General features: G+C 56.0%; 1 protein-coding gene across 1 annotated transcript; it reads left to right on the forward strand.

Moving 5' to 3' along the window:
• Window positions 1–97: 97 nt before the first annotated feature.
• FBXO2 (F-box protein 2) lies at window positions 98–5,427 on the forward strand. Its single transcript, XM_039842217.1, has 6 exons — window positions 98–230; window positions 3,251–3,622; window positions 4,047–4,176; window positions 4,249–4,344; window positions 4,637–4,775; window positions 4,986–5,427. Exons 1-6 carry the CDS (start codon window positions 209–211, stop codon window positions 5,118–5,120), a joined length of 894 nt encoding a protein of 297 aa, XP_039698151.1. The 5' UTR covers window positions 98–208; the 3' UTR covers window positions 5,121–5,427.
• Window positions 5,428–11,230: the final 5,803 nt, after the last annotated feature.

Here is an 11,230-nt window from a genome sequence, read left to right on the forward strand (position 1 = left end):
CAGGCCTCCAGCCGACCGCTTCGTATTGCGGGGCGTCCGGGCGCGGGGCCAAAGGCGGGGCGGGGACAGAGGAGGGCGCCTTTAAGAGGCGCGGCGGGCCGGGACCCGACCCAGACGCGGGCAGCACCTGGACTCGTCACTGACGCGGGTCCCCGACAGCCCCGCAGCGCTCCCGCTCCTCCTCTTCTCGCGACCGCCCCCGACTGCGATGGACGGAGACGGTGATCCAGGTAGCCGTCGCCCGAACCTACTCGCTCAGCCCGGGAGGGGAGACCGGGGCAGGCGAGTGCTCCCGAGAGGGGGCATCAGAGGAGGGGGGAGGCTCGACACCCAGCGCCGCAAACTTTCGCCTAAGCAAAGCCCTTGAGACAGTCGCAAAAGAGAACATTTCTCTGGTATCTTGGTCTGGTGGGAGGCCTCAAGAGGTGACAGGTAGGTAGGGAGGACTCCTGGGTCCCCTTTACCCAGAAAATGGCATTGGAGTAATCCCATGTTCCTGCCTCCCAGCGCCCTGAGGGTCTATTGGTTTGGAGTTCGGGACGCATCTGGGATGGAGGAGGTTTGCAAGCCTTTTCCTTCCATCAACTTCTTGCATTTGCCAGCTCTGGCTCCTGAGGCGCCTGAATCCCCACGGATTTCTTGGCATTATGGTCCTCTCCCCACCCCCATCCCGGCCTTCCTCCAGGACTCCCTTGTCTGGAGGGGCCACCTTCATCTGAGTGGCCAGATTCCCAGTGGGGACCAGGCCAGTAGTGAGGGAGAGTTGGGATGCCAGCTCATGCTAGGGCCCTCTGAGACTGCCCAGTCATCTTGTCTGGCACCAGAGAACCCCCTCCCCATCCCTCCAGCTGGCTGGGCCTGTAGGGGTTGCCTGCTGAGTCAGGGTGGGATCAGATCTGCCTGCAGATCTCCCCACCCCTTTCTCAGCTGGCTCATCTGAGAGTGGGCATTACTGAGTGGGGAGGCAATAGGGAACAGACTAATGCGCACTCAGATAGCCAAGCGCCCCCTCCCAGCCCTGAAACCGCCAGCTCCTTCAGCTGCTACTCCCAATCCAAGGCCCCCTTGCCACATCTTTCATATGGCCCCAGGATGGGCTCCCACTTTTTTCCCAAGGCCCAGCTATTCCCTGGACTCCAGGGCCCAATCCACATGAGTGAATCAGCCTTGGAGGCAGCTTCCAGGAGCCAGATAACTTTCCGACAGCAACAATGTGGGGAGTTGTGTGTGCTTGAGCAGGGGTGAGGGGCCTGTAATCAGATCTAGGGCCTCAAGTGCCAGGCCTGGGGCCAGGAGAGGGGACTGGGCGAGGTGCACCTTTCGGGAGAGCATCAGGTGTCCACCAGGGCCAGGGCAGGGCAGAGGGAGGGGTGGAGAGGTGAGGACACTGGGCTCTGTTCCCCAGAGAGTTGTGGGCAGCAGGATAGGCAGGTGATGTGGCTTCAAGGCCTGGCATTTTCCTCTCTGCCCATTGTTTTGCGATGTGACTCGGGAGAAGCCAGAAAGCCTCTCTGGGCCTTAGTTTCCTCTTTGCCAAAAGGGAGAGGGTAAAGCACCACATCAGAAAGATGTGGCAACAAAACAAAATGAAAAACTAATAATGAAGGGAATGTGCTGTGCCGCGTAATAATGTTCACTAAATAAGATCTAGTGAGGACTCACTGTGTGCTCTGGGCTCTGAAGAGGTAAACCCTTATTTAGCTCTCAAGGGTCTGACTGTGTGGGAACGGGGAGAATGCTGCATGTGAGGAGGTGAAGGGCTGACAGGCCGAGCTCCTGGCAACACTCAGACTTGGGTCCAAGCCCTGCCTGTTCCCTGCCCCAGTGCCTGGCCTTTTTCAACTATCACCTTGAATTTCCAGGGTCCTACCCTTAAGAACGCCCCCATCCTCAGTCTGGGAGCTGTGGCCTCTTCCGTCACCCAGAGTGGCCTTGTCTCCTCACCGTCTCTCCCTCCAGAGACACTGGAGTACCTGACGTCTGCTTACTCAAGGCTTCCATGGCCTAGCTGAGGCCGGCTGGGATCCAGAAGGCAGTCTAGCCGGCCACTCCTGACATCTGTTCCCCTTCTGACATTTGCCCCCTCGTCAGGGGATTTGAACATCAGCACTGTCTGAATGGCCTGGCACCAGGATTACCACCATTTTACAGATGAGGAAACCGAGGGCCACGGATAGGAAAAGGAGTCAAGAAACCTTCCTTTCCCAAGCACTTATTACATCTCCCTGTTTGACACAGGGTCTCTTTTAACAAGCCCTCCTCCCTGATCACCAAGTCATACGGCCCCATTCTCCCTCCCCCTCAGGCCTCAGATCCCCATGTCCCCTGCCCTAATACTAGCAGTGCGACCTTTGGCAAGTCACTTCTCATCTGAGCCTGAGCATTTTCATCTGCAGAATCAAAATCATAACAGTGCCTCGTAATTCCATGAATTTATTTTTATCCAGGTGTGGTGGTTAAAGGTGGCTCGGAGGCAGGACTGCCTGGGTTCAAAGCCAGGCTCCAACCAGTTGTTTGTCGTGTGATGCTGGGCCATTTCACCTCTCTGTGCCTCAGTTCCCTCATCAGTGAAATAGGGACGGTGATAGGAACAACCTCAAACAGATGCTGTGGGCTTTAAAGAGGAAATCAAGTTAAAATGCTCAGAACGGTACCTACACTTGCTAAGCGCCCAATAAACATTGGCTGCTGACAGCGAGCGTGCCAGGCAGGGGGCCAGACGCCAGGTACCAGGAATGAAGCAGTGAGTTTCCCAGGCCTGGTTTCTGTCCTCATGTCCTCAGTCTAGTCCCAAGGAAGGTGTTTATAAACCATCGCACCCTAGGACGAACCTGGGAAGGACTGGAACTCCAGCAGCGAGAGGATGTAACTGGGAAGTCTGGGAGGGCGTCTGTGAGGAAGTGCCAGAAGCCGGGCTGTCAGAGGGTGGTTGGAAGGATTAAAGTAGTTCATATGCGAAACGTTAAGGCAGTCTTGTTATTAATAGTATCAGTTCTGTTATCCGCTCATCCCAGTTCTGTGGGATGTACTGGCCCTGCAGGGGAAATAGGCCTCTGAGGCCACTCTTCGGACTTGAAGCTGGTCTGTGGCCCTGATTCCCTTGTGCCTCCTCCACTGGCCCCAGCTCCGGACTGTCCGAGGGTGGGTCGGGGATGGGTACCCGATTCATCACGGTTTTGGGGCGTGGAGGGGGACAGTCTAGGGGGAGTCACGGCCCCACTCCACTCCCCCACTCCGCACCTGCCCGTAGAAAGCGTGGGCCAGCCGGAGGAGGCAAGCCCGGAGGAGCAGCAGGAGGAGGCGTGTGCAGAGGAGGCGAATGCCGGCGAGGAGCGGCCGGAGGAGGAGGAGGAGGAGGAAGCCGCGTACCTGGACGAGCTGCCGGAGCCGCTGCTGCTGCGCGTGCTGGCGGAGCTGCCGGCTGCGGAGCTCGTGCAGGCCTGCCGCCTGGTGTGCCTCCGCTGGAAGGAGCTGGTGGACGGCGCCCCCCTGTGGCTGCTCAAGTGCCAGCAGGAGGGGCTGGTGCCCGAGGGCGGCGCGGAGGACGAGCGAGACCACTGGCAGCAGTTCTACTTCCTGAGCAAGAGGCGACGCAACCTGCTGCGCAACCCATGCGGGGAAGGTGAGGGTCAGGACCTATTACCCCATGGCTGCGGGGCTCAGCTTTCCCTTCTGGAAAATGGGCCAAACAGTGCTAGCCTGCTTTGAGGGTTAAATGAGATAAAGCGCTTGGCGCAATGCCCAGCACAGAGTAGTCCCAACAATCACCGTATTATTATTTCCTCGTCTGCCTGCTCCCTGGGGGCATGAGGGAGGGGTCTCTTTCCCAGGTCCTTCCACTCTCTGTGAGCCGGGGGGCAAGACAGGACTCTCCCAGGAGTGAAAGAGAATCTGGGACAAACAGGAAACGCCTCCCGTTCAACGCCACCATCATCACACCGTTAAAAGACCATCTCACCCAGCCTCGACTACAGGGGCCAGAGCCAGCGCTGCCGCACCCTCGGCGGGGACTGGGTGGCCAGAGTGGGACTGTCGTCTTCCTACAGAGGACTTGGAGGGCTGGTGCGATGTGGAGCACGGTGGGGACGGCTGGAGGGTGGAGGATCTGCCGGGAGACTGCGGGCTGGAATTCATTCACGACGAGAGCGTCAAGAAGTTCTTCGCCTCCTCCTTTGAGTAAGCAGACGGGGGATGGAGGCCAAGGAGGGGGAGGGGACCTCCGCTCCCTCCTAACTCCACCTCCCGCAGGTGGTGTCGCAAAGCACAGGTCATTGACCTCCAGGCCGAGGGCTACTGGGAGGAGCTGCTGGACACCACTCAGCCAGCCATCGTGGTGAAGGACTGGTGAGCGGCCCGGGGGGACTGGGGTTGCGGGGAACTAAAGCCGCGTGGCCCTCGGTCTCTGGGAGGTGAAATCTACCTTCCCTCCTGAGTTTAAATGTTGGCAATTTTTGTTTGTTTGTTTTGGTCCTGGAGTTGGGACCTTGGGCAAGTCACTTTCTCTCTCTGGCCTCAAACTCCTTATCTGTAAAGTGGGGACCCTGGTCGTAGGACCCTGGTCTCAGGGTCACCTTGTGTAGGAGGCCGGGCCCAGGGTGCCTGCTCGGCCCGCGCGCTCGCTCACTCCTCCGGGCAGGTACTCGGGCCGCAGCGACGCCGGCTGTTTGTACGAGCTCACGGTGAAGCTGCTGTCCGAGCACGAGGACGTGCTGGCCGAGTTCAGCAGCGGGCAGGTGGCGGTGCCGCAAGATAGCGAAGACGGGGGCTGGATCGAGGTGAGCTTGGAGGCACTTGGGGGGACGGAGCGGGGGCGATGGGCGGGGCTTGCGGAAACCCTGCCCCACGGGCGGGGCTGGGCGCCCAGGCGAGGAGGAGGGACCCAGGGCTAAGAAATCGAGGAGTCTAGAGGCGGGTCAGGGCGTCAGGGTGGGATGGTTTGGGTAGGACTTAGGGTCTCGAGCCTGACCCTTCTCCTCACCCCCCAGATCTCCCACACCTTCACCGACTACGGGCCCGGAGTTCGCTTCGTCCGCTTCGAGCACGGCGGGCAGGACTCCGTCTACTGGAAGGGCTGGTTTGGGGCTCGTGTGACCAACAGCAGCGTGTGGGTGGAGCCCTGAGGGACCCGTCCAGCTTCCCCCAGCTGCCCTGGAGGGGCAGAGGCCTGGGGTAGACAGGCCTTAGTCATAGCGCCCTCACCTTCCCCATCCCACGCACTCCTCTTCCAGCCCCGACTCCAAACCCAGCCCCCACATGGGTAGAGAAGAGTTTCGTTGGCATATATTTGCATCTGGAAAATAAGATGGGTGAGGGCTTGGCCCTGGGCTGGGCCCACCGCTGAATCCCCCACAACTAGTACAGTGCCTGCCACGAAGTGGGCATTCAATAAATATTATTTGTCCAAGGAAGAAATGAATGAACCAATGGGAGAATGAACACCCCTCCCTGTGCATCCTTCTCTGTCTCTTGAGGGCCCCTGGCCCAGCCTGGAAAAATACTTGGTGGGGCTCCAGCTGCTCTGGTTTCCAGGGCCCATTGGGCCAGTGCAGAGCCAGCCAGGCCTGGGCCAGCTGGACAAAGGCTGGGATTGTGAGACCAAGAAGTGGGGAACTGGGCCTGGCGCCTGCCTGACACCCAAGATGTCCAGAGGCCAGAACCGAGTGTGTGTGGTTGGGGGAGGGGGGCCTTCAGGCCTCTCTTAATCCCCTTCCCCGTTCCTTTCTGAAGGCAGGATGGTGGTTGATGGTAACACCTCATCTGGGGTACAAATCCTTCTGGGCCCAGGGATGCCTGCCTGTGACCTAGGGTACGGGGCAGGGAAGGCGTAGGTGGGGGGTGCAGAAAGGCTCCACTTGGCTTCTCTCTCTAGTTCATCCCCACTTCATGTCGTCCTCCCTGCCATGTCCTCCCTCCCGGTCATTAGCATCTGGTCTCATTGGGCATTTTCCAAGCCAGCCCAGCACTGGCCCCTGGCACTGGCTGAAGCGGGTGGGGGGGAAGAAGGGTGTGATGCTAGCACTCTCTAGCCTCCTCAGCAGCTCTTAAACTCTCCCCATGACTCAGCTGCTGGTCCTGGGGGGTGGCGGGTCTTGAAACATCTGCTCTCCTCTCTGATATGGTGACCAGTAAAATCCTGGTGCTCTTCCAGCTTCCCTTTGATTATGAGCCCTGATGCCACCTGCAGGTCAGGTGGGGTTGCAGGTTTTAAGCTGGGGCTTGCCTGTATTTGTTGATTAGTTCATTCATTCATTCACTCACAATTCCTGAAGCCCCGACCCTGGGCCAGGCCCTGTGTAGGGCCCTGAAGTGACAGGGGAGAGCAAGACATTCCTTGTTCCGGGAAGAGTCAGTGGCCTGGCCACATCAAGGAGAGGGATCCATGGGAAAGGATCTGTCCAATGTCCTGCAGGGACTCCAGTCTAATGGTAGAGGCACAGTCTCTGCTCTGGGGACATTCTCAGTCTGGCGGGGGTGGGAGGGTGGGGTGGGCCAAAGCCCTGACCTCAGAGGCTGCCCAGTCTGAAGGTGGAGGCACAACCCCAGCTCCATGGGCATCCCCAGTCCTTTCTAGGGGATTTCACAGTCTCATGGGAAGGGCACTGTCCACACCCACCTGAGTTTCAAATCAGACAGGTGAAGTGATGCTCTGCCCTGGGTGCCCAGTTCGTTGAGGGGCCATGAAGGAAGACGGTCACCCCTGGGAGCTCCCAGGTTTAAGTAAAAGAGTAGTAGGCAATGTGAAACTTTGGGGTGAGGGACTAGGCTGGGTGTGTGGGGAGCCAGATGGGATGAGTTGAGAAGGGACCAGAGCCCAACCTGGGGCTGTGGAAGGAGGCTGGACAGAGGTGCAGTGGGCATGAGAGGCCAGGAACCCGTGTCTGAATGCCTGTGAGGACCGGATGTCAGGGCAGGAATTTGGGGGAGCATGGAAGGTGCTGTGGGTGGAGATCTCCCTCCTCACGAGGCACTCAGGAAAGAGGTCTGGGGCTCTGGGCTGGAGACATAGGAGTTGCAGTGTATGTGGCCAGCAGCCAAAGCCAAGGGCATTGGTGAGGGCCGAGAACAAATGCGAAGGGAGGCAGGAGAGGGCCCAGGGAAACCTCGGTCTCTGGGGCCACGATGGGGAGACAGCAGCCAGGGAGGTGGGGGTGGGGTGAGTAAGAGGGTGCAAGCCCAGCAAGGCCACCTCCAGGCAAATGCCTGCTCTCAGAGGAAAGAGCCAGAAGCCCAGAGGCCAGATTCGCTGCCCTGAGGCTGCTGTGGTCTCTCCCCAGGGCACGGGGCCCACAGAGATGCCCTGAGGGGCTTGGATAATGGGGTGATCCAGACCCATGTTCCCTAGTGTCTGTTGCTGGAGGAACTGTCGGATACACTGGTAGGATTTAGCTTGGGAAGACGAGCCAGCTGCTCTGTGTTGTGAAAGGGCCGGGGGAGGTGGGCCCGCAAGGCTCACCACGCACAGGGCACGTCCTGTCACACCATCTCCGTAACCCAGAGAGGGCGTTGTTGTCCCCCTTCTTCACATGAGGACACTGAGGATGAGATCCTTTCCTGGCAAATGACACACAGAATAACTGGAGAAGCACAAGTTCCAGTCCCCATAGAGCGTGCTCTTGACTCCTCGGCTTCACTGTCTCTAGTCTAGAGGGCAGAGCTGGGCCCCCTCAGGACCCTGCAGTTACAGGACTGCAGACACCAGCGTCCTTCAAGGGAAAACCTACACTGTCCAGCAGGGGGCACCTCGGGGGCCCTTTCTGGACAGCGGGGGAATGCGCAAGCCAGAGACAGCTGACAGGCTGGTCACTTTGCCCAATGGCATGGGGAGGGACATCACTAAGGAGAGAGAAGCTTTCATGTCCCCTAAGATCCTTTAGGATCAACTGATATTTACTGAGCACCTACTATCTGCCAGGAGGGATAAAACAGACAAAGACTCTGCTATCCTGGAATACACAGTCTAGTGGAGAAACATAACACAAGCAGCTAAATAAACCAATAAGATAATTACTGACATGGTAGAGCACTTAACAGACATGCCAGGCACTATTCTCAGAGCTTTCTATATCTTGATTCACCATAATAACCATATAAAGTGGGAACTATTATTTCATTTTTGCAGATGAGAAAACTGAAGGACAAAGAGGTTAAGCAACTTGCCTGAGGCCACGCAGCTAATAAGTGGTGGTAATGTCACTTAGTCACTTAGACATTTGACCTCTATAGTATAGTAAACAAAGTAGAGAGTGAGGATGCAAGTGCTATTTTGGTCAAGGTGACCAGGGAGGACCTCTCTAAGTTACATATGAATGATGAGGAGAAGGTAGCCATGCAGATATCTGGGGAAAGAACAACATTGGGGGAGTAGTAAGTGCAAAGGCCCTGAGGTGGGAATGAACTTATTTACAGACCAGAAAGGCAGCCAGCACGGCCGGAGATCAGTGAGCAACTGAGGAAGTGGTTTGACATGAGGTTGGAGATGTAGGCAGGCAATCCTGAGAGTTTCCTGAGCACCTACTGTGTGCTCAGTCTTATAAGGTAGAAATGCTATAGGAAGCAGGTATGCTATTGATGTCCTTTAAGGAAAAATTTTGCTCTGTCTAGCAGGAGCCAGGGGCAGGGAGTTAGGACAAATGACAAGCTACTTGATGAAACCAAGTTTCCCGAGAGTAGCAAGATGATGATGATGACGATAACGATGACGGTGACAACAACAAGCATTTGTCGAGACCTCAAGGGTACTAATTCATGCGCTAAGCCCACAGGCTCATTTAACCTGTTCAGTGGCCTCTTTTATAGATGAAAGAGCTAAGACTCAGAGATGTTAGGTGACTTGTCCAGGGTCATACAATGAGTAAGTAGGTAGTCGAGGCTGGGTTTCCAGCTCAAGTCCTAGCGACTTCACTGTGGTGCAAGAGCAAAGATGGGCACGTGCCAGGGGCCAGAGCAGAGCAGCCGCCAGGGGCTTCAAGGTGAAGAAAAGTGGAACGAGTTGAAGATGACAAGGACCATAGGGCTCCAGGGCTTCTATGCATATCATTGTCCCAGGAGAAGCAGGGGACGCTAAGTGTTTCTGGGCGGTCTTGGTTAAAAGGTCAGGGGAGATGAGATGAATTTTCTTTTAGATTTCTTGGTGGAGCCCTCTAGCCGCTTTGTAATGGAAAAAAAAGTGTCCCCTCCCTTTCTGATTTATTTACTTTGTAAATCTGTTTTTTTTTTTCCGTAAACATGGTATGTTTAGTTGTGCACCTAGAGGTAAGAGGGAAGAAAGGACTAGTTCCTCTAATCACCACTAGGTGGCAGCATTGTCCAGGGAGAACCCAGAATGAGCTGGTCGCGGCCAGTTCTCCACAGAGGAAGAGGCCTCAGAAGGTGGAATTTGAACCCAAAGCCTGATTTCTTTCCATTGCTTGGGGCTGAGTCCGGGTCTGCAGGAGTTGGGCTCTCTGTCCCATTTTGAGGATGCTCTTATGCCGGCGGCTCCTGAGAAACATTTAAGAGGCTGGGTCCTTTGAGATCTAAGTCCTATAAGACTAGGAAGGACTGATGGTCTCCAGGGATCCAGCCCCCAATAGGTCTGGGGCCTAGAACCCCAAGCCCATCTCCATCTCCACAGAGCTCTGGGCATTCAGTGAACACAGAACACCCAGGCAGATCCAACCCCGATCTCCTGGTGAGTAATGACTTAGCTATTTTTTGCCCCATAAATTAAACCCTAATCTTGTGTTGACTCAGCTGAACAAGGAGAATAATGAGGAAGATTAAGATGAGATGGTATTCATTCTCCTCCAACAAAAGCCAATTAATCGTCAGAAGGATTAACAGCCCTGAGCCGGGAGCTCTGCAGACAGGGGTAGGCAGGGCTGGGGGCATCTATCTCCTAGTGCTTCCTCTGGGGTCTGTTGGCGATACAGCAGGAAAGATTTCAGTTAGATGTAAAGAAGAACCCCCTGGATGGGGGAGGGGCTGGAGGCAAGGAGAGGGCTGTGGGAGCGTGGAACCCAGATGATGTTTGCGGGACACGGAGGGGGGCTCCGTGGGAATTCCCGTCTCCTGCATGTACTGGGCATTTGCTCTCTGAGCTCCCCACTCCGCCCCCCGACCCCAGACCACTTGCCCAACTGGCACCCTTTCCTGCCTTTCTTCCTTCAGGGGATCTCTCTGTGACCTGTCTTAGCCTCATGGGCTCGGTTCCGGGGGTCACCTTTTGATAAATAAACCCGCATGCAGGGGTGTCCAGACTCTGCCCCGCCCCCTGCCCTGCTTTCCCTCCTCCCTCCTCTCCTAGGAATCAGGGAGGCCCTACGACGTCCAGGGGTAAGAGCATGGATTGGAGATAGAAACACTTGGCTCCATTCCTTGTCTCACCTGCAACCTCGCCTGCCAACCTGCTTTGCTGCTCGGAGGAGCTGAGGTGCCCAAGGTTCCAGACACAGCTCCCAGCACCTCCAGGTTCTCTGCACAAGATGGAAAGCCAAATGGATCAGCCCACTGCACTCCACTGGGACTGACATTTGTTGATCTCTTACCCTGTCTACCTTATCTTATCGACTCCCCACAGCAGCCCCTGTGGCGACGGGGTGGGGGGGGCTTCATTTTGTCATTGTCATCCCAATTTATGGAAGAGGAAGCTGAGACTCTGTGAGACAGGTCTAATGGTTGAGGTTGCAGAGCTGTAACCTGCAGAGCTAGCTGGTCTAGGGCCTGGGGCCTGAGGCCTGGGTCTGAGGGAGCCTCAAAGCTTTTGCCCCTCCCAGACTCGTGTGGCTTCCCCCACTCAGTGTGGCTTCATGCCCACAGAAGGCATTCAATAGTACTTGCTGAATGAATAAAACACTTGTCAAGTGCTATTTCTGGTCCAGTAATTCCCTCTTTCAGACCCTCCCACGTCTTGGTAACTCCCAGAAGCAAATGGATTGTGTGTGATTTGCAAAATCCTTCTTGGTAATTCTTGGCAACTCACCCATCTTACCTCTACTATTAAGAAAAATCCACTCTTTTATCCAGATCTCAGAGCTTGCCTCATTTACTTGGATCGATAAGGTTTTGTTCTTTTCTGAGCATGGCAAAAGTTTCCTCATCGTCCACATTTTATGCCCTGTGATGTTCCATACCTACTGCATGCTCACTGTGTGCGAGGTGTGTGTTCAAAGCACCACTCGCTCATGGTTTTATTTAAACCTCCCAGCACGCCTGTGTACTATCATCTTTCCCACCTGAGAGACCATGACGA

Source organism: Pteropus medius, unplaced genomic scaffold, assembly GCF_902729225.1.
Source record: "Pteropus medius unplaced genomic scaffold, Ma_sr-lr_union100, whole genome shotgun sequence".
NCBI classification, from domain to species: Eukaryota; Metazoa; Chordata; class Mammalia; order Chiroptera; family Pteropodidae; genus Pteropus; species Pteropus medius.